Source organism: Octodon degus, unplaced genomic scaffold (assembly GCF_000260255.1).
Source record: "Octodon degus isolate 3935 unplaced genomic scaffold, OctDeg1.0 scaffold00145, whole genome shotgun sequence".
Classification (NCBI taxonomy): domain Eukaryota; kingdom Metazoa; phylum Chordata; class Mammalia; order Rodentia; family Octodontidae; genus Octodon; species Octodon degus.
Genome location: NW_004524721.1, coordinates 5,169,980 through 5,193,917, shown reverse-complemented (window position 1 = coordinate 5,193,917; position 23,938 = coordinate 5,169,980). Strand labels below are relative to the sequence as shown.

At 36.3% G+C, this 23,938-nt stretch overlaps 1 protein-coding gene across 1 annotated transcript in view; it reads left to right on the top strand.

Annotated features, from left to right (window-relative positions):
* Gpr158 (G protein-coupled receptor 158) overlaps nucleotides 1-23,938 on the top strand; it is a 503,792-nt gene that overhangs the window by 200,259 nt on the left and 279,595 nt on the right. The window contains exon 3 of the mRNA XM_004641901.3: nucleotides 12,042-12,141. Coding sequence (XP_004641958.2) covers nucleotides 12,042-12,141 — 100 coding nt within the window. The remainder of the gene's footprint in view (nucleotides 1-12,041; nucleotides 12,142-23,938) is intronic.

The window sequence follows — 23,938 nt, the reverse complement described above, 5'->3', positions numbered from 1 at the left end:
TACACTATTAGCTATCTTTGTTAAGAGTGTTGTACTATCGATCTCTTGAATTTATTCCTCCTAGGTCCAATTTTTTCTCCTTCCACCATTCTGCCAACTTCCCCACTTCCTACCTGTAGGCCATGGCCACTGACTGTCATTCTACTCATTGGTTCTTTGATATCTGACACATCTTAAAATTGTGTTTTGGTTGTTTTAAATTTGCTTTTCTTTGATAACTAGTAAGGTTGGAAATATTATTTATGAGTATTAACCATTATAATGCTCTGTTTAAGAATTTTGCTCAATTTTATATTGGAATTTATATCTTTTTAAATTCTTATATAAGAATAAAAAAATTTAAAAATTTAAAAATTTTAAATATTCTAGATAATGAAATATTTTATATTTGCTAAATACTTTTTCTTGTTCTACAACTTGACTTCTTACTTTATTTTATTTTATTTTTTGTGAAACAAGGGATTGAACTCAGGCCCTTGCGCTTGCCAGGGAAGCGCTTATTCCACTGAGCCATCTCCTTGGCCCCAACTTCGTACTTTATAAGTTGTGTCTATTCAAAAAGTAGTACCTAATTTTCATGTTTCTTAGTATATTAAATGCACTCTAGAAGTTTGATTGCTATATATTCCATATTCTTTTTTTCAATAATTTTATTGAGAAACAAATAGCAATGAGACAGTTTCAAATCTGATTAGTAGGACAGTTTCAATAATTAATACATTGCATGTTGTTGTCTTAGTGGTTATTCATTTACAAGATGCAGACATGATATCCTATTTACAAACACTATTAGAACAAATCGGGCTGGGAAGATAGCTCAGTAGAATAAGTGCTTGCCTGGCAAGTACAACATCCTGAGTTCAATCCCCAGTACCACAAAAAACAAACAAACAAACAAACAAACAAACAAACCCAAATCTTTCTATTCATTGAATTAAGAGAATGTAGCTGTATACCTATCCTAACTATTTTGAATATACAGACACAAGATGGTCATTCATTTGTATCCCCTTTTTTGTTTATGTTCCATATTCTGGTCTGTAATCAATTCAGAATTTATTTTTACATAGCTGAAATGTAAGAGAATTTTGCTTCTCTGTCTGTCCAAGGGAGTCAACTCTTTTTATTGTATAGAGTATTATTTTCCACTGTTCTGCAGATCTGTCTCTGTCGTGAACTGTGTGTCTTTTTATCTATACTCTATTCTGAAATGTTCAGTTGTCCTTTACTTATGTTAATATTAAATTGTTATAATCCCTGTTTTTACGCAAAAAACCCTTAATAACCTATAAATGAGTAAGCCTGATTATCTTTCACTCTTTTTCAAGATTTATTTGGCTATTGTTGGGCCTTTGCATTTTCATATATACTTTTTTAAAAATAAAATTTATATTAGGCTGTCAATTTGGAAGCCTACTATGTTTATAGATGAATTACTGGAGGTTGTACCTTTAAAAAGTAATTGTTAGGCTGGCCAGATGGCTCAGCATATTAAAGTACCTGCTCAGGCAGACTGAGGTACTGGGGTTTGATTCAGGCTTTTGGGCTCTCCCACTCCCCCCTCCATAAGTATTGATTTCCATTTGGGGGTGATTTGACATGTTACTCTATTTTAAATTACAGTTTCCACATGTTTGTTAGTATCTATAGATACAGTTCATTTTCATGACTTTCCTGTGTATCTTTCTTCAATCTTTAAAAACTGTCTCTTCTTTTTATTTTAGGCATGTTTCCTCTAGGCAGCACATACCTCTTAAAACCTTTCTAAACTATTTTAGAGTAGTTTATAGCCTTCCTTTATTTTGTCCTTTCTTGTCACCATTATCATTTTATACTTTTAATATCTTCTTTAGAGGTATCCTTACTAATACATGATCATCAATAATTTAAGTCAAACATATTAATTTAACTCGTATTTTTCTTTTTTATTGTTCTTCATTTCTTTCTACACTGTGAAACTTTCAACTGGTATTGGTTTCCTTTTGGCTACTATTTACTCCTAGTATTTCCTGTAATTATCTTGATCTCAAAAATTACCGTGGATTTTGATTTTTGGAAAGTATCTTTATTTCATTACTACTTTTGAAAGTATTTTCACTGCACAGTGTATGGCGTTTTGTCTTCAGATGTGAGGAGTTTTGGAGCCAAGCTTGTTTTTTTCTCTCCTCAGGCCTGTGAGGCACCCGAACTTCATTGATTTTCTCTGCTTCTCACCAGCTAGTGTCTGTCCGGATTCCTAGCCTCTCCCCAGTGCTCCACTTGATGGAATACTCTGATACAGAAATGTTGGATGGGAACTTGTAGGCACTTCTTTTCATTGGTGGATCTTGCTTTCTCAGTTTTGTCTTCATTGACAGCATTCTGGTACCACTATAAAGATTTCATTTGTTTTTTTTTTTTTTCCTTTCTTGAGTCCTTCTCTGATCCTTTTCTTCTTTTTTTTCTTTTTTCTCCAGCTTGCTAAAAACTAGCTTTTAATAGCCAGACATTAAAGTTAGTTTCCTTTCTTCCATTCTTCTTTTTATAATATTTCTTGGGTGCCTACTAACTTATTAATCTTCCCTACTTTTTAGTATTATATTTATTATAACATTACAGTTTATGTGATGTTTAAATCTACAGATACTTTGAATATTTTGGAGTACTATTGCTTGGTTGTAAAGTGTATGCATCTTCAACTGTCTAAAAACTACTAATTTTCCAAAGTGTGTGTATGAGAAACTTTAACCTTCTGTTATTTTAATTTTTATAAACAATAATCTTTTTACATAGTCTACACTAAATTAACAATAATTAAGAAAAAATAAGGTAACTCTGAATGATTAATTGGAAATGACTGCTAACTTGAGAACTGTGTAGAAAGCAGTTGTACTAATACTAGTGGGAAATTATGGGGGCTTTTGTCAATATTTCAACAAATTATGACTATCATGAGTAGGGGTGGCAAAAAAGGTACTGATTTCACATATGCATCTGTGAGGTAGAAAGGATAGAAGGTAGATGGCGACAGGTACAGTAAGATGTGTCTAACTCAGGCATCTGCAGTAGCAACTGCCACACAGATAATTTGGACAGTTTACAACTGATAAATCTGGGAGGAGAAGGCATGTCATCTTGGTGCTGAAAATGAATTAGGAGGAAAATTGAAAAATTGAGAGTGGAGAGGCAAGGAAAGAAAGTGTTTCCCGAAAGAGGGAGAATCATCAGCAGTGTTCCATTCTGCAGAAAATTTAAAAAGAGGTGACCTTAAAGTTGATGTTAGATTGTATGACACACACATCCCCTATAGCTTTGTTCACTAGAACACTGGTGTCCCCAGTGAACCTGACTAAAGGGAGGATGAGGTGTTCAAGGTAGAGCACAGATGAATAACACTGAGTGTGTAGGTTAGTGCAGGGATGCGTTGCATTGTAAAACATATTGAGCATATTAAGAATTTGCATCTATCAAGCAGCCTCTGGAGCTATTTCTGTGGGAGGATCTAGAAAAGTTGGGCTTGCTCACTGTGAGATACAATTCTGACATTACCCTGAGTCAGTTATAACTACAGTTCACTAGAACAAGAGTAAGAAAAGGGGGGCCAGGGAGATGGCTCAGTAGAATAAATGCTTCCCTGGCAAGCTCAAGGGCCTGAGTTCAATCCCTGGTTCCGGAAAATAAAGAAAAAACCAATACAAAATACAAAGATAATTTTTTGTATCTGTGTATTCAAAGTGGTTAGGATAGATACATAGTTATATTCTCTTAATGAATAGAGTGATTTGTTCTAATGGTGTTTGTAAATAGGATATCACGTCTGTATCTTGTACAGCAATTAACCACTAGGAAGAATGTATGCAATGTGCTAATTATTGAAACTGTCCTACCAATTTGATTTGAAACTGTCTCATTGCTATTTGTTTATCAATAAAATTATGGGAAAAAAGAAAGAGTAAGAAGAACCATTTTGCTGTGGTTTGATGAGTGAATGCAAGATAGGTAAATGGAGATGATAAGTATAGATAAAACTGAAGGAGTTTGAGTAGTAAGTTGTGATAAATTTAGGATTAAGGTTGTTTGCTTTTGCTGCTAGTGTTTGTATGGTTGAGGTTCTTACATAGTGAATGCAGAAAAATGTTGCTAGAAGAAGGTGAATTGAAAATGACATTATTATTACAGAGCATTGTTGGGGATGCTAGGACAAAGGTTGCTTTTAGAGTTAGGGTAGGATCCAAAGTAGATGGATTGATTAGCTGCAAAGGCAAGGGAGGATGTATTTTCTATTTTACCAGGAAACTGGAAACAGATTTAGGGAGATTTGATTGTTTGCTCAAAGGAAGTTGAGGGAGTCCTTGTTTGCTTTTACTTACATATAAAAATATTTAGATTCATCTAAACTCAAAGGTTTTCTTCATGTTAATTTTTGTTCTACTTGCAATATTTGGTATTTGTAAGACAATTGATTTTAGAAAAAAGCCTAAAGATTGACTGCTCAAAAATGAAACACACATATTTCAGTTGTGAATAAGGCAGAACACAGTTACAGCAGGCTTGGTTCTGCCTTTTTGCTTGTGGGTGACACATCACTGAGAGCCAGACCATAACTTTGTTCTTTGTTGCTGCAGCAAATAGGGCACAACAGGATTCAGTAGGCAAGCGCTAAGTTCAGCCAAGAATAGAAAGGGTGTCCCCAGTGCTTCTGAACCTGACTAAAGGGAGGATGAGGTTTTCAAGGTAGAGCACAGATGAATCACACTGAGTGTGTAGGTTAGTGCAGGGATGCGTTGCATTTTAAAACATATTGAGCATATTAAGAATTTGCATCTATCAAGCAGCCTCTGGAGCTATTTCTGTGGGAGGATCTAGAAAAGTTGGGCTTGCTCACTGTGAGATGTAATTCTGACATTACCCTGAGTCAGCTCCAGCCCCCTCAGCGCATCTTGCCTGTGTGTCAGGGTGAAGCCCGAAGACCTGTAATGTGTCTCTGCCAGGTGCCATGTTGCTGGGCTTGAGCCCTGCTTTGTGAGAGCTGGCTCCACTGACTGTAACATTTCAAAAATGAATGATAGAAAACAATTTCTTTTTAAAGTTGAACCATATCATAAGAGAAAACACTTTCTCCTCCCCCCTGCCAACCATGTCCCAGTAGATTATGCTTTTTGAAAGTAGGTTTTGTCAGCTACTGAATAATAGAGATAAGATATGATTCTTTTTCTCCCTGGTGCAATACTGAATTATCTGTTATTCATGAGTTCTTGTTTTCCCAGACTATAGTTTGATGAAATATGTGGGTGATGTGTACCCTGTCATTGCCTGGAGGCCTTCTAGATTCCCTCTGCTTCAGTGTTTTCCTTTTGTTTTAATAAACTTGCCAATAGTTGTATGGAGGAAGTCACTAGGTATTAATAATAATTCATCTGTTTTGGCACTGAGTTCCCCTACCCCATCCCTAAGTTGTCAGATTTTTACATTTTACGGTATTTCTTTCCAAGTTACAAAGGAATTAAAAAAAAAAAAACCCTCTCTTTTTAAAATCTGGAAGACTGGGCTCCTACTGCATCTCCCTAGCTTGTAGCTTCTCATTCTTCTTTATGCTTCGGTGGAGTTGCCACTGTGTTTTGAATAAAGGTTAGTAAGGTCAGTGTAGCAGGAAAATTTCTGGCACTGGCTAAGTCTTCTGTTAAGGGAGAAGAGAGCCTCTGTTCACCACCAAAGAGAGAAGGATGTGACAAGCTGGATTGGCACCAAAAGCCTTAGTTCCAACGACTGTGCTGGCTCACTTTGGTTTGGGACTCCGCACTGAAACACAGGCAGGTGACTCACTGTGACACACAGGGCCTCTAGTGTCAGAAAACTCATGTGGAAAAGAACGCTTGACTCGTGTGCCCCGCAGCTTACCCCCGTTATTTTGTTTAACTTCATTATTTATTATCTGAATATATTCTTGCTTGGCGTAGCCTGGTGATTTAATTTCCACATACATAAATAATTATAATCCTGACTTAGAAGGAGAAAAAGCACACGTAGAGGTAAAGATGGTATTTTAAGATTAAAATATGATAGTGGGTAGCTCCAACTAAGAAAATAAAAAGCTTAGAAACTTAACATAAAAACTCAAAAGTTAGAATGTTCTGGGCTAGTTTATTGTGTGAAAACAGTCATACACCTCAGGAGTTCAGAGCATTATTGTATTTCAGTACAAACGACTCCCTGTTGCCCACAGTTACGATTCTGACTCCTGAACAACATTGAATTCTGTGCACAGGGTTTAGTTTAGAGAAGTCAGAACATGTTTTACATTTTAGGAAGATTCCAAAACAAAACAGAGAAGAAAAAGATATTTAAGGTCCATTTCTGGAGGATTTTACATTATAAAAACTTTATTGTATTTACATTTTTGCCTCTTTTATTCCAAATTATTTTTTCTTCAGAATTGTATGCAAATATGATTCTTAGACACAGATATTTCCATTAAATGCTGATATGGCTTTCCCTATACATATCATATTGGAGCTTTTATTTTCATCATTTCATTGCTCAATAATAATTTCATGCAAAATCTTCATGACTGTGAAGGTGACCTGGGTTTGCTGTGAATTATATTTATCAGCAGTGGGCAGTCTATGAAATGAGATGAATTATATATCAGCTAATTTTAATATGACCTGGAAAGGCTGAAGGTATATCTTTGTGCAAGAATGATCACTTTATTCTAAAAGCTCTTTTTAAAAGCTGTTTACGAGCAGTAAATAAAATTTATTATCCTAAATACTTTAGTTCAGTGCTTTAACTATATTCAGAATTTGCATCTGAAACATCCCCCCAAAGCCCACATGTAAAGCCTTGGGCCCTGGCCTGGGGTGCTAGGGAGGAGGAGATCCCTTCAAAAGGGAGCATGGCTAGGAGAACACCTGAAGTGGTACAGGTGTACATGCGAAGTGGGTGCTGGGACCCAGACCCTTCATCTTTCTTTGCTTCCTGGCCATCATGAGGTGTGCGGTCTCCTTCACCACATGCTCCTGCTGAGCCATTCTGTCCTGTCACAACCCCAAAACATGTGGCCAAGTAAACGTGATCCGAGACCTCTGAAATCTGGAGCCATGACAAACCTTTTCTGTTTTAAGTAGTCCATATTTGGTGTTTTTGTCACAGCAACAGAAATCATATTGCTGTATTACAACCCTGTGAAATATTTTTAACATGTATAATTGAAACTCTAATATCTTTTTTTTTAATTCTTTTTTTTTTTACATTTATTTATTTATTATGTGTGTGTGTGTGTGTGTGTGTGTGTGGCCAGCTCAGCCCACCAGGGGGCGGGGTGGGCTGGCATGTGGTGCTGGGGGATTGAACCGTGGTCCCTGTGGTTTGCTAAGCTTGTTCCAAGTAGGTGCTTTAGACCACTGAGCCATCTCACCAGCCCCGAAACTCTAATATCTTTAATTTGTATAATTGTATAGTTGCACAAGTTTTCATATCTCTTTCCACAGCCCCTGACAACCAATGTTCTTAGTCATTTCTACAATTTTTTAAAAATTTTTTAGTTCAGGGTGTACAGGGTCTCACTAGACAGATCGGACTTGTAGTGATCCTCCTGTTCTACAGCCTCCCAAGCGCTGGGCTTACAGGTGTGGGCCACAATGCCCAGTTTCACTTGCTGCAGTGTGCCCCGGGGGTGGGCTGGCACAGCATGCTGGGGATGGAACCCCACTCCTTGTGCCTGCATAAGTAGGGCTTTAGTCTTCTGAGCTGTCTGGTGGTCCTCTACAAGTTTACATTAGAGAAACCACATAGAAATAGAATCACAGAGTACTTGTGTTTTTATAGGTGACTTATTTCACTTAGCATAATCTACTCAATATTCACCCATGTTGTAGCAAATCATGGAATTTCCTCCCTTTATTTTTATATATCTATCATCTGTCTGTCTGTAAGTCTGTCTATCTATCATCTATACGTCTTTGATTGTTTTAAGATAAGATTTTGCTCTATTGTCTGTGTTAGCCTTGGATTCACTGTGTCCCAGAATGGCTTGAACATCACCCAACCTGTTCCTGCATTGCAGGATTGCAGGTGTGGGCCACCATAGCCAGTTGCTTTCCACCCTTTAAATCTTAACAGTATTCTGCTTTCCTGTGGTATATCACATTTTGTTTATTCATTCATCTATTGTTCGACATTTGTGTTGCACTTTTTGTCTATTGCAAATAGTGCTGCTATGAATATGGATTTATAAATCCCTCTTCAAGATCCTACTTTTAATTCTTTTGGGTATATACTCAGACATGAGTTTGGAGGGTAACATTATAATTATATTTTTAATGTTTAAAGGAACTTTTATGCTTTTTTCCAAGTGCATAACTAAGTGCACTATATAAGGATTCAACTTCTTTACATCCTCATAAACATTTCTTTTTTAAAAACTAATGATACCAAGTAGTTTTGATTTGCATTTCTCAGAAGGTCAGTAATGTTGAATGCTTGCATTTTTACTTTTTCGTGGGGGATATGTGTGTTTTTCATGTTATTTAATTGGATTGTTTGTGAGAAGATTTTTTTGTCACTGAGTTGTAGGAATTCTTTATGTATTCTTTGTCTTAGCTTATCAAATGTATGATTTCAAAACATTTTTTAACATTTTAGTCTGTTGTTTTATTTGATGTAGGGAAAGTTTTTAGTTTGATAAAGTACCGTTTTCTATATTGGGTTTTGTTGTTTATAAATTTGGAATCATGGCCAAAGGATTATTACCAAATCAGACATGAAAATTTTCCATATTTTACTTCTAGAAGTTTTGTGTTCTAGGACTTGTGTTTAGGTCTTAATCATTAAAAAAAATTTTTTTTAAAATATGGTCTTAGGGAAAGTTTCAACTGCCTTCTTTTACATGTAAAAAAGTGCATAATTGGATATAGTTTTCCCTACATCAGTTATTATAAGATGGGCCTATCACCATCCAGTGGTCTTGGTGCTCCTTTAAAAGGTCACCTTATATGCAAGAATTTAGTTCAGTGCTTTTGTTCCATCCCATTGGACCATATGTTTGTATGCCAGTGTTATGCTGTTTCACTAATCATAGCCTTATACTATATTTGAAAATAAACAAGTATGCTGCCTCCAACTTTATTCTCATCTTTTTAAAGGTATTTATTGATTTATTTTGTACAGGATCTCACTACACAGCTCAGACTTATAGTGATCCTCACATTAGGTTTCTCGTAGACCTGGGCATCATGGAGTTGAATGAGTACAACAGGGTGATACACTTTCACTGATTTTAACTGACTAGAAGTTTTTTCTTTCCTCTGAGATTGAGATAATTTAAGAAACAAACAATAATCTTGAGGTAACTAATAGTTCATGTTGTATTTTAAAAGGAATTTCTTTTTAAATGCAAAGGACTTTTTGTTTTGCAATATTTATCTGATCCACTAGAGTTTTTAACCTTTAGTTTTATGTCATCTCTACAGTTAACTTAATAGCTGAGGGTTACTTTTATTTTCAGCTTTAGCCTAAGCATTCAAAATTCTCAACTGAGTCACTGTCGCAGTATTGAGTCACGTCACCAGGAAATTAGTGCTATTTTAATGAATAGTATTAACCTTCAAATTCCAGTGAAGCGAAACATAGTCTTGGTTTCTAAGACTTCATTTACTTTGATAAATCCTTATTGGGTGAATGTTTAACAGATTTAACACAACAAAATTTTGATGTTATGTTCAGACTCTCAGAGGTAGTTAATGAAGCAATGGTGATACCTCACTAAGTGGCTCTTCATTCTTCCTCTCCTCCTAACATTTCAGCACTGGCGGTGGCCAGTGTTGCAGCCAGGTTATTCTCATGTTTAGTCTTACTTTCTTCAGTTCCTGGAGGCACTCCTTTAGTGACTTAGTCTCATCTGCTCTACAGTTTTACCAGTCATCTTTATGCAGATGATTTTAAAATTCTACAGCTTAGACATCACCTAAAGTGATGTCTAGCTTATCAAGCTTCCCACTTGCTATCTAGAATTAAATTTCAAATAGGTACTTCCACTGAGAACTTTTGTAAAACTATACTTCTGGTCTTTCCCCTCAATCCACTCTACCTAGGGCCTTTTCTTGTGCATGTTTCTTTGAATCAAATTTTAGATACAAAGCCCTTGAGATCATTAATTCATTCATGTTTTTATTCTATATTTGCATTTTAAATTTACTTGTTTTTCCCCCAGTAATTTGTGCTATATAGGTTGAAGTATTAAAATTGATGAATATTTAATTTCTATATACCAACTTCTGTGTATCTACATATCTCCTCTTTCTTTGGCTGACATTTTTAGTATGGAATGACCTTTAAGACATTCTTATGAGTCTATGAAAACTATAGTACATTCTTAGAGTTCTAGAGGTCAAAAATTTTGGGATCATCCTTTGTTTTTCTTTTCTTCTTCTACCCTGTATTTAACCCATTAGGAAATCTTGGTGAATCTGTCTTCTGCAGACAAGATTTGAGTCTCTCTGAATGGATGTTCATATAATTTAAGAAAAGGAGTAGGAGGTTAGAGTGATTAAGAGAAAAAGCTTGAATTTACATGGTAAGGAGGTATAAAGTCAGAATGCTAATCTGCATTTTCTGACAGTCCACAAATGATATACACTATTCTTTTTATAATAATAGTACTACTTCAAAGTAAATGTTAGGACTGCTTTATTATTTATATAGTTCAGAAATATAATTTGACTGGTTTTATAACTAATACATGCTGTTTAAATTAGACCTTGTAGGAAATTTCTGGGCATGCACCACTTCTTTAGATACTTGCTAACACAGTTGAATTGAATACTACTTGTGTGCCATTTTATTTTGTTCTAGGTTAAGGACTATGTTTTTTATTGCAAGGTATAAGAAATAAGATGATATGTCCAACATTAAAAGCAAAATCTTTCTTTAGTGCATATTTAATGAAAAGAAGGAATATTCATGAAATAAAATAGAATGGTCATTTAGAAACCTCTCCAAATTTTTTTTGTTGTACTTTAGAATATGTATTGGTTTGCATTACCATATATATGTTTTCTATTTGCTTAATTTTATATTATTGATCTTGGTACTTATCATTTATGTTTAGATTATAAAATTATTGTTCAAATTATTTGTTTTACTCTCCCTTGACTTTGAGGATCATCTTATAATTAAAATCTACTAAATTTTAAGTTCCTAAAATAGAATATAATAGCAACAGTGCAGAAGGTTGAATCTTGATAGATAACAGAAATTTCAAGACTGATTAGACTCTGAAAATGCTATTTTACTAATATTTTGCTCATAGTTTAGTAGAAGTTATTACTTCTGTAACCAAATATAGCAAAATTTTGGAGTATACTGAGCTCGTTTTTATTTCAGTTAAGTGATAAACTTGAAAAAAGATAAAATTACATTTTGAGGAGAGGTTTATTCTCTTTTGGGTTGGTACATTCACAAAGTTGATCATTGTCTTTCTTCTTGTTGTGCATCTACTCCTTTGAAACAAATTTTAGACACAAAGCCCTTGAGGTCATTAATTCATCTATGTTTTTCTTCTACATTTGCATCTTGAATTTGCTTTTTTTCCCCAGTAATTTGTGTCATTTAGGTTGAAGTATTAAAATTGATGCACATTCAATTTCCCTATACCAACTTCTGTGTAGCCACCTATCTCCCTTTTCTTGGCTGACACATTTAGTATGGAATGACCTTTAAGACATTCTTAGGAGTTTTGGAACTATTTCTTAAAGAAACAAGGTGATATGTGCAGCGTTAAAAACAGAAACTATTTCTCTAGTAATCTCTGTGGCATCTGAGTGAGATAAAGATGTACGGCAACTGCAGCTGTAACCTCATATATTTAGAAAGAAAACTCAATTTTTTACTTCTAAAATGTGTCTGTTAGCAAACAAACCTAAAATAAAAGTTCAAAAAACAGATATTTTAATTCTGGAAAATGTGTTAGTTTTGTTACCATGTGCAGTGATGGGTATCTACGAGTCTTCACACTGTGAAAGAAACTATGATCAACCAGAGTGCTTTTTTCTTCTTTTTTATAGTGTCTGCCAATTAAAGGCCTAGGATTTGTACTTGGAGCCTATGAGTGCATTTGCAAAGCAGGATTCTATCATCCTCGAGTCTTAGTGAACAACTTTCACAGTAAGTCCTCTTTGTTTTTGTGCATACATATGTATACTTGTAACACACACCATTACTAATCATTTAGATTTTCTTTTAACTTTGTTAGAGTCATTTGGTCAAATCTCCATTGGTTTGACATTCTTTCATCAGTCAAAGAGTTTCAGTTTTCATTTGTCATTTGTAGTGCTCTGTAGAACCACAAAATATCTGCTTACTCTTAGTACATTTTAGTTTTCTAAAATATAGTTCCTACTAGGTAAGACAAATTGAGATTTAGTTATTGAGAGCTATTAGTGCAGAAATTTCCTAAAGCAGAGTTGTAACCACTATCTCTGTTATTGGTATATGTACAGGCATTTACATTTTGAATAGGCATAAGTCAAAAAATACATTGAGATTGACACCTACATGTCTTCTTCTCAGAATTTTGGGTTGACATGCATAGGTTTATTAATAGACTTCTCCCTCCCTCTTTCAGAAAGCACTGTTCTGAGTCTTGAGGCTTATATTTAATTTGTAGTTTCTGAAAATGAGGAACATCTTTCTCTCTCCTTAATCATATTTTTCAGAGTTCAGACTTTATTCTGAAGAATAGCTGTAGGCAGAAATTTAAGATTACCTCCACGATTCTCCTGACAGGCACTGTGTAGTGGGACCTTGGAGTCTAAGAGGAAAGTCACTCCCTTGCCCTGGGCTATATTAAAGTGACATACCCTCTTGTGTGATATAAGGCTACTTTGCAGTTGACTGGAGGGAGAGGGATGAAGAAGGAGAAATACAGGGAAAGTGAAAAGTTAATTGATTGATTGACTGAATCATGTGTTGGCTAGGAACTTCAGCCTGGCAAGCAAGCGCTACCAGCAGCCAGCAACAAAACAGGGACCGTTTTTCCACAGTTGTCTGAAGCTAAGTTCGTCCAGTAGTCTAGATGTACTTGGAAGAAGTTTCTGATGAAAATGTAGCCTAATGAAATTCTTGATTCCAAAGTCTTGATTCCAACTTGGTGAGACCTTCAGCAGAGAATCTGGCTACGTCATGTCTAGAATTCTGATCAACAGAAATAGGGAGTAGCAAATGGTCATACTAAGCTCCTAAATGTCTGGTAATTTATTTTGTAAGCACAAGAAACATTGCTACCAATGATAATAATATGCTTTCAGGAGAGTTTTGCCCCCCCTCTCTCTGCCAAATGATGGTAGTACCAGAACTACTTTGTCTTTTGTCACATTCATGGTCCAGACATAACATATGATTCAACATTGAAAGATGAAGGGACTATGTTTTAGCTTCTGTTCTGTGAAGGTATTTTGTATCTCGTTTACCCACATTTGTTCTCAGCTCCCACTATGTGACTGACATAGAACATCTAAATATTGTAGAAGCGGGGAATGACTATGCCATTTGCTTATAACACCACCAGGAGAAACTGGTTAACCTTTAACAACTTATCTTTATTTAATTTGCACACTCCTACTTTCTTCCTTATTTTAAAAGCTAGTGGTTTTCTACTGGACCTACTTACTTAGAAAAGACTGATTTTCTGCATTAGTCTAGCTTCCATCTCAGGCGCACTGCAGCCATGAAAGGAGGTCATAGCTTTCATAGTTTGGTGGTTGTTGTTCCTGTTGTTTTACCTCAGCACATACTTCACCTGGTTAACCTTCCTCAGTGACAGAACAGAAATCTATCTATTGTTGTTATTGGAAGCCAGTAACATGTACTTTGACCACTTAGGTATTTCCTGATACCCTGGTCAGATAGCATGGAAATCCAAGGTTAATCTTCTTGTCTAAAGAAAGAAGAACAGCTTAATTAGGGATATGAGCTATAATTCATCGTGAAGATCATCAGTCAAGAACTATAAAAAGTTTTTATATTTTCTGTCTTATGGCTATAATATATTTCATATCATTGTGTTTGATATGTTCAGTCTTAGTGTCCTAGAAGATTGTATGGGAAGTTTTTGATACTTTCTTGAGGAGTGTTTGAGAAGTAAGGAATGACCACATGTACCTCTGGGACCAAAGGTAAAGAAGGCTTTGGAGACCCACAATGGGAGATAACACATATGAAACTATTTGCATAGTTCATGGTATGTAATCGGTATTCAATAGATGTAGTTTAATAACTGAATATATGTGTGTATATATATTATATATGAACATTATATATAATTGATACAAATATATATAATTTTGAGATATATAACTAATATCTATTTATTATTTGATATATACAGATAATTCTATTCATAATATAATTATCAATTATATAATGTTTATATATATATATATATAATTATACATGTAAAAAGAGAATCTGTGTGACTCATTGGCCATTAGTTCTGTATCTAAATATTTTATTTCCTTAGAGTAACTGGTGACTTAATCTAGAATTTTTGGAGAATGAATTCTCTGTGTATCAGAAGGAAGATGGACAGCAAAGGTCTGCAGCAACCATAGCTGCTTTGAGGAAGGTGACAAGAAGAAACAACACTGAGAAGCTTTGGGTGGACAGGAAGAAATTGGCTACTTGCCTAAGAGGGAGAATGAGACACAGAAAACAGAAGACTTGCACTGCAAAGATAGCATTTCACTTAACTTATAGTTATAAATCTAGAGAAGCTCCAGTTTCTACCGTTCTTACACAATTGTATTCTCTTTCGAAAATGGAGCTAAAATGTAATGCAAATGGCATGATTTGGAATTGTGCTGACAGCCCAGAGACCTCGTTCCTAGCATCTCTCTTGAAATTGGTAGTCACATGGGAGCTAACAGGATCTGACATCTGGAGAGGAGCAGAATTTCAAAATAACCAAGTACAGATGTATAGCTGTCTCTTCAAATTCAGGCTGTTCACTTTCAGGTTGGTGAAATAAAGCTTGTGACAATCTCATCTTCCTGAAATTCATCTATCTTACAATGAATTGTGCCTTCAGTTAAGCCGCTTTTCTGTTTTATGTGGACACACTTCCAGCCTTTCAGCGTTATTTTTCTCATCTGTTGGGCTGAGTCCAGGTTGCTTATATTTACAGTTCAGTCCCAAGTTATAAATGACCTGTGGCCAAAAATGGCAATCCCTACTTTGTCAACTACAGTGCTATTGCTATGAGAGTCATATAGTTAAGAGAAAAGGAATAAAAGTAATTAGATATTCTTAGACAGAAATTAGATACTTTTAGAAAGCACCTTCTTTTCTCTTTGCTTCTTGAAAGAGGTGCAATTTAGGGATGCTGAGCTGCAGGACTGATGCCCAGGTAGGCTCCCTCGTCTGTGGGAGGAGCCACTTTTTGTCAGGTGTCAGTTTTTATTCTTTTGCTGCCTTCCGCTTCACGGCTAGAGAACTGAAGGTATTTGGCTTTCTTCAGACAGTACAGAAAGAAAGAAGAGAGGGAGGAGGAAGGAAGGAAGTGAGGGAGGAAGGAAGAAGGCAGGGAGAGAGATACAGAAGGAAGGAATGACAGGAAGGAAGGAAGGAGAGAGGGAGGGAGGCAGGCAGGGAGGCAGGGATCAAGGGAGGGAGGGAGGGGGAAGGGAGGGAGGAAGGAACAAAGGAGGAAGGATGGAAGGAAGGAGGGAAGGAAGAAAGGAGGGAAGGAGGTACAGAAGGAAGGAATGACAAGTGGGATGGAAGGAGAGAGAGAGGGAGGGAGGGAGGGAGGTAAGAAGGAAGGGATGGAGGGAGGGAGAAAGGGATAGAGGGAGGAATGGAGGAAGGAAGGAACAAAGGAAGAGAGGTACAGAAGGAAGGAATGAAAAGAGGGAAGGAAGAAGGGAGGGAGGGAGGGGAGGCAGGGAGAGAGGAAAAAATAAGAGAGGAAGGGAGGGAGGAAAATCAATAAATTATTATCCAGTTGTAATAAATTTTCCACCTGTTTCTGCATGCTTATTTTTTTGTATCATTTACCTAATTTTCAATTTTTTTGTATTTTCTTTCTCTAGTCCTACTTCTAGTGACTGATGCCCTATTGCTAAGTGCCTGGAAGATGGGATTAGTTATGAGATGAACATTTCCAGGGCTTCTAGACTAGTTGAAGACAGTCATATTTATTTTTTATTGTGTCTTATAACATTCTGGGCTGCTCTCATTACTACTCTCAGAGTTAATTCTCTATGCTTCGTAAAACATTATATTGAAACCCATCTCTAACTCATTCACCCTTCCTTCCTTCCTTCCTTCCTTCCTTCCTTCCTTCCTTCCTTCCTTCCTTCCTTCCTTTCTTTCTTTCTTCTTTCGGCAGAACCAAGGATTGTACTCAGGGCCTTGTGCTTGCCAGGCAAGTGCTTATTCTCCTGAGCTATCTCCCTTGCCCCTGAATTTTTTCTTCATTATATTTTTTCTCTTCTTTCTCTATTCTATTTTTTTCATATATATTATCTTACTACACTAGATTGCTATGCAGAGATTTGCTTGTATAAACAAGTGGTCATTTTCTCCCACGTATTAAAAACCTCCAACAGGGAAATTTGAGTACTGTTTTTTTTTTTTTTTCCTTTTTTTTCTTTTGGTGGTGCCAGGATTGAACTTAGAACCTTATGCTTGCCAGGTAAGTGCTTATGCCGCTGAGCTGGCCTTCCTGACCCTGAGCATCATTTAGTAAAAAGTTTTTAAATCTTTATTTATTTGGTACTCAGACTCATGATTCTCCTTTGTCAGCCTCCCCGGTGCTGGGATTACAGGTGTGCACCACCACGCCTGGTCTCAGCGGCCAGCTTGGTGCAGGGCCTGCACAGCATGCAGTACCAGGGATCAAACCCAGTTCCTTGAGCTTGCCAGGCAGGTGCTTAGACCACCAAACTACCTCCCTGGCCCTGAGCAATATTTTTATGTTAGTTTAATATGGTAGACCAGAATACCTGGATGTTTATTTATTACTGTATTAATTCTGTTTTCCCTTCATGGCAGAATTATTTGCTGGTATTGTGTATTTATTTATATTTTTTCTTGTAAAGATGTATTATTAGCATACTAAAAGCATAAAGCTCTAACATTCAGAACATATTATAATATTCAGAACATTTATAGTTATTTCTGAAATAACCTTTTTTATTCAGGTGTGTTGTTTCAAAATTATAAACAAATCAAATTTAGTAATTTTTCACTAGAAGCTATCCTGCTATATTTTTTCTCATAAACTGCATGTGATTTATGATGAAAACTATAACCCTCATTAACGAAACTTGTGGCATAAGTAATCAGAGTTAACGTTTTCAATTAATGGGAGAAGCTGCTATCTTGTGCCTACTGATAAGATATACTTAAAAGGACATGGCATCATATTGACAGTATTCCTGCCCCAAATTAATCACTTGAATCTAATCATGAAGAAATGTTGGCCAAATCCAAAGTAAGCATGCTCCTGTGAAATCATTAACTTGTACTGCTCCAGCTTGTCAGGGTCAAAAATGGCAAGGAAACACTGACTGACTGTTCCGAGTCTGAGCGCAGAAGTGGAGCAGCTGACTCTAATGCTTGCTTCTGATGGGAAGCAGTAGCTGCAAAGCTGTTAGTGTGACAGCTGGGCATGCTACATGATCACGAATCAGCATTAAATTTCTAAATGTTGATAATTAAAATGTAGGGATTTTCTGGTACCGGGAATCGAACTCAGGATCTTCCACTTGTAGGCAGCAGAATCTTGTGCTACATTGAGCTATATCTCAGACCCTGAAAGGTAGTTTTATATCAGAATCTCTCTCTCTCTCTCTCTCTCTCTCTCTCTCTCTCTCTCTCTCTCTCTTGGGAAGGGTCTACAGGGTGTTGAGGGTCTCACTACTAGATCAGACTTGTAGTGATCCTCCTGCTTACAGCCTCCCAAGAGCTGGGATTACAGATGCGTGCCACCACACCCAGTCTCAGGTGCTGTCTCAATGCGCCTTGGTGGCAGGGCCAGCATGGTAGGCCTGGGGATTGAACCCCCTGCCCCTGCACCTGCTTGCAGGTGCTTTAATCCGCTAAGCTATTTGGCCGGCCCTGGATGTCCTTTTCTGAGGTCATACAAACTGAAGTGATGTAGATAATGTAATGATAGATAAGACACCGAGTCTCCAGCCTCCTCTCAAAGATTCATTACATATGTAAACGATATACACGCAAGATTATAAACATCTGTTTATCAAGAGAATATGCATGATAAATAGAGCAGGGTATAAATACTGACACATGGTAAAGCATATAGGAAGTTTTTGTACTATTCTTATAGTTTTCCTTAAGTTTAAAAAAATAGTGAAACTACAAGTTACCCAAAAATCTAATTTTTAGAGCACCACCTATATTTCAGTTTAGTAGACTGAATTTTTTCAATAGTTTTAGCATTGGTAGATTAATAAGTCTCTGGGTTTTGGAGCAAAACTTTAAAAGTAAGTTCATTGCTATCTAAGGGACATGGTTTAAAATATTTATTTTATAGAAAACCATTAGGTTCTTATTTCACAAACTTTGAATGGTACATAGAATTAGAATTTAAAAGTCATTCCACAGGTCATTGTGTACTTCTTTTTAGTTTGCATTTTCTGTATAACATATGATCTCATATTTTATATTATAAAAAGTTTTATAAAGTTTTTATTTCATTTTATTTATAAACCTTTTAGTTTATTTTATAAACTATATTATGTTGAGCATCTTCATAACACACTGGATAAATGTATTATGGTTTATGCAGCCATTCTGAAAAAGAAATATGTATATTTATATTTCTCTCTTCATATGGAGAGGAGGGAGAGAGACTGCTTGATTTTATGTTTTGTTGTCTAAATGACACAGTTAAATCAAATAAATGGATTAACATAGAGTTCATTGATCATTGCAATTTATTTTGGCTGGCTCGAACTTGCAGGCAAATATTTTAGCATCCTCAAATACTGTGTGTCTCCCACTGTAACCTTTCCTGGAAAGTTTTCTCTATAGTTTTGTTCAAACTGGCATGCTTATATCCATGTAAGAAACTGAAAGTTTGCTGTTATTATAATACTGTTTATAGTTTTCAAAGTTTTCCAGTTGTCTTTGAGAAATATTTGTTTAATCTGAAATTTCCAGTGTCATCTTTAAGAATACTTAACAGACCTGCATCTATCCGTACATTTCAAGTTGGTCAAAACAGAGATTTCCAAATCAAATTATCATTCAACATAGTTTCAACACATATTTACCCAGATGTTACAAACTTTTACATATAAGATTATAAAAATTTAGTATCTTTCTGTATTTTTATAGTTTATTTATAGCATCCCAAGAAATATCATTTTGAATAAATTCTTAAGTATGCATGGTCAGAGAACATGAAGTATCATATACTGAGTAAAATCTTAATTTCAAGAAATGTTGAAAGGGCCGGCCAGATTGCTCAGTGGACTAAAATGCCTGCTTCGGCAGAGCACAGGGGCCGGGGTTTGGTCCCCGGCATGCCATGCCAGGCTTGCCCTGGGAAGTACTGAGATGGTGACTGAGACTGGGCGTGGTGGCACGCTCCTGTAATTCCAGCACTTAGGAGACTGAAAACAGGAGGATCACTACAAGTCTGTTTAATGAGACCCTATAGCCCCTGTACTAAATACATAAAAAAATAGAATTACAGATTAATTAGTTTATAATTTTGAGAGAGCACTTTAACCATTGGTAATTATTTACTGAGTATCCAATATCTATAAAATATGACATTTGATGCAGAGTACAGAGACACATAAAGTCTCCTCAGTGAATGTAAAATTTTAAATGATCATAAAATTAAGACCATTCAGTAGGCATTATAGTTTGGGTCAAAAATGCCCCCCCAGGGCCAGCAAGATAGCTCAGTGGACTAAGTGTCTGCTTAGGCAAGCACAGGGACTGGTTCGATCCTAGTACCACGTGCCGTGCGATTCCCACCCCCCAGGCACTCTGAGCCAGCCAGTGTGATGGGGAGTGGTGGCACACGTCTGTACTCCCAGCTCTGGGGAGGCTGAAAACAGGAGATCACTAGGAGTTGGAGCTGCGTAGTGAAACCCTGTACCAAATACATTACAAAAACAATCTAAGGATTAAACAATGAAGATAAGAGAAATAAGAAAAGATAGGGAAAAGGGAAAAGGGAAAACATACAAGTGTGTATACAGGATGGCTGAGATGACTGTACTAATAATTTCCATCAGTTTTTTGAAAACAGCAGCTTATGTTTAGAACTTGTACTTTGATTAACTCTATATGCTGATATCTGCGATCTGAGAAATGACATTGAGGACAGCAATGTGTAATGCAAAAACCATGCTTGCATACCTCTCATCTTGGTCTTCTAAGTGTATGCCATTTCTAATGTCTTATCAATTATGCTCCTGTTAAAATAAATTTTCCTAAAAAGAAAAGAAAAACTAAACAAAAAAGACAAGAAAAAAATTAAGGTTTCTTCAAAGTAGGCAGTAATATTTAATTATTTGCCCAATCTTGCATAACTATATCTGTTAATCGGAGCAGCAGATTTGATGATAAAAATAGATAATATAACAACCATTGTTAATTAGTTATTCTTGTTTTGAAACTCTGTAGCATATGTATTGTTGTATGTGACCCTGTTTTTTTGTTTCTGCTATTTGTATTTCACTTTTGTTTTCACTCTTTAAAATAAAATGAAGTAAATATGAAATGAAATGAAATGAAATGAAATCAAATAAAATAAAATGAAATGAAAAAAGTCCCCCCAAAAAGCTTGTGTTCAGAGACAGGGCCTTCTGTAGTTGATTGGATCATGGAGACACCAACCTCATTAGTGAACTAACCGATGAGTGAGTTCGGGGATCCCCCAGGGTAGGCCAGTCGTGGGGGACACAGCCTGGGGGGTCTGTCTTTGTGTGGTCCCTTTCCCTCTCATGAGGCCAGCTGCTTCTGCCCACCCATGACCTTCTACGCTAACCTCATCCCTGCCATTGTGGAGCCAGCAGCTCAGGGGACCCAAGGCCCTGACATCTGGAGCCAAAATAAATATTTCCTTCTCTAGGTTTTTGCTCCCAAGTATTTTATCACAGAGATAGAAAGATGGCTAACACAGTTGTTTAACAAAAAACCCATTATTATTATTATTATTATTATTATTATTTAGGAAAGTATGATTTCTATAAGCTGTATATTCCCTTTTCCTAAAGAATTTCAATTTTAACTGATAAAACTCTTTGGAGTTCTAAAACAATTTCATAGTGCTTTGAGTCCTGGAGAAAAACTAAGCGTGAAGTGCAAATTTTAGTTACCTTTTTTGAGCTTTAGAAGTCAGGTTTCTGTACCACAGAGATAGCTCAGTGGCATGAGCACCTGCCTCACAAGCACAAGGTCTTCAGTTTGAACCGTGGTATACCAAAATAAATAAATATAAACAAATAAATGTCAGGTTTCTGACTTAGTTTTTCTTTCTGTTGTAGCACATTTTGCTCCTTATTGTATTTGTTAGTCAGATGATATGAAATGAAAGTTCCTAAGACAGCATTTCACTGTTTGCTATTTTCTGGTGTTCTTGAGGTACTTTTGAGTACAAAAGAGTAGAATGTGATTATTGTTTTCTGACAAGTTGTCTTTTTCCATGAATATTGAAACAGCCTTCTAATCCACATAATTTAGTGTTGCTGGTATTGGAAAATGGTTGAGAATTATATTGAGTCTCTAACTTTAAATCTAGGTGGTATTGTTTCAGTAGCCATAAGACTTTTAATTATTATTTCATCTCAACCCAAGGAAGATAATGGAATGCGTAGGCTTTCCTCTTACACATCCTGTACTATGGTTGGATTTTGTGGTCTAACATATTATTTCGTAATTTTAATCTTGATGGGACAATAAAAATATAAAACCAGTGTCATTTTTTGAGAGCTCACAGTTCATTTGTGTACAATGTTTAGATCTATGAAACTGTAAAAATAAGCAGAGTAGAGCCCCACAGGCCAGTAAGGGGAGTTGACAGGGCTTGGGGCCACAGGAAGAGAACTGCAGAGACCCAGAACCAGTCAGCCACTGCAAGTATTCTGTGATGGTGTCAGTCATAGGACAGTAGGTTCGTGCAAACACTGCTGGGCGGGGACATCTAAGTTCAGCTTTGGGCTGTAAGAGTGGGTTCTGTAACAGACATTCTGCATTTTATATTGGTAGGTTTTGACGGTGTCACAGCAGAGAAACAGGCAGAAGGAAAAAGGGAAAGGGACTTTATTATAAAAGGAAAGGAGCTTCATTATCTTAGAGAACACAGAGAGAATTTGAGAAGATAAGAAATTCTCTGGATTGGAATAAAGGGAAGCCGAAGCTTTTATGGCCCTTTGCCAGGGGTGGGGTTTGAGGGGGATGTTTAGATATACCTGAGGAGCTGATTGGGGGCTTCCCTGAGGTGGCCGGAAAGGTAAAAGGAAATTGCATTCTGGGTCGAGTTGGAGAAGAGGGGAGGTGATCTCTGGGAAGATAAGCTGTTGTTTTAAGGGCTTCAGCCATATTGGATGACCACTATAATAATTCAGCAATTCATACGAGGGCCAGAACCTATCACATATATTCCTGAATTCTACCTGCCATGGTTCATTTCAACGTTGAATAGTGAGAGGTATCTTATATTTCCCAGGAACTCAGAACTGGGGGACATTGCAATCACTCTGAACATGATTTACATGAATAAGAAATTACATTAATGCAGAGAGGGCCAAAATTAGAAAAGAATGAATGATCACATTGGGTTAGAGACAGAAATATAACTCTGTCATAGTGTAGGAATGATATCTAAGGCTGATTAGAGAATAACATTTTCTATTAAGAGAAAGTAGAAAAAAGGGCCATTTTTAATCCATACATGAAAACTTTGAAAAGAATGTATACTTTATTTCCTTTCTTTCTGCTGTACTGAAAATTCAACCTAGGAGTCTGTGCATGCTAGGCAAGTGCTCTGCCACTGAGCTATGTACCCTGTCCTTTTAAAATTGTCATTTTTATTTTGCCCAGGTTGTCCTCCTCCTGTCTCGCTCTCAAAGAAACTTTTAAAACCATAGGGAAGACCTCATGGAGAAGAGATAAAAACCACTCCTGAAAATGTTCAGAAAATTTCAGAAAGGCTTGATAGTATTCTAAAATTATCAGCTGTTGAATCTGGCCAATGTTTCGCCATATCACTAACATGAAATTAAGATTATTCCTTTAATTATGTCTTAAATTCATTGGACCTTCAGATTTTAAAACTCTATTCGACTAGTTCCATCAGCCCAGGGATTACAGTATCTTTCTATACAGTTCTGGAGTTTAAAATCTATACAATAATGAAAATTTGAGCTGATTGAGAACAGTTCATTTTAAAATTAGATTGAGACATAGAGTTGAAAATGAAAGAAAAAGTATCAAAGACAAGAATAAATTCCTTCTGCAGAGTAAATGGCTTTGTCACTGTATAGGGAAGTGCTTAGCTTCATACAGTGATCTAACAGGTCCCCAGAGTGCCCACCTTCTCATGTCCAGTGCGGCTAGCATGCTCTTTAAATTCTGGGGGTGTTAAACCTAACATTGTATTTTAAATGTACAGTGTTGTCAGCTTAGAAGCTGTGATGATGCTTCTAATGATTGTATTTTTTTTTAGTGGAACCAGGGTTTTGAACTCAGGCCCTTGTGCTTGCCAGGGAAGCATTTACTCTACTGAGCCATTTCCCTGGCCCCCTCTAATGGTTGTGTGTTATGAGTCAGTGCAGAAAGAAATGACGAGAAGACCTGATGAGTATAGGTCTCACTGAGATTTGTCTCTTTCTTTCTTTCTTTCTTTCTTTCTTTCTTTCTTTCTTTCTTTCTTTCTTTCTTTCTTTTTTCTTTCTTTCTTTCTTTCTTTCTTTCTTTC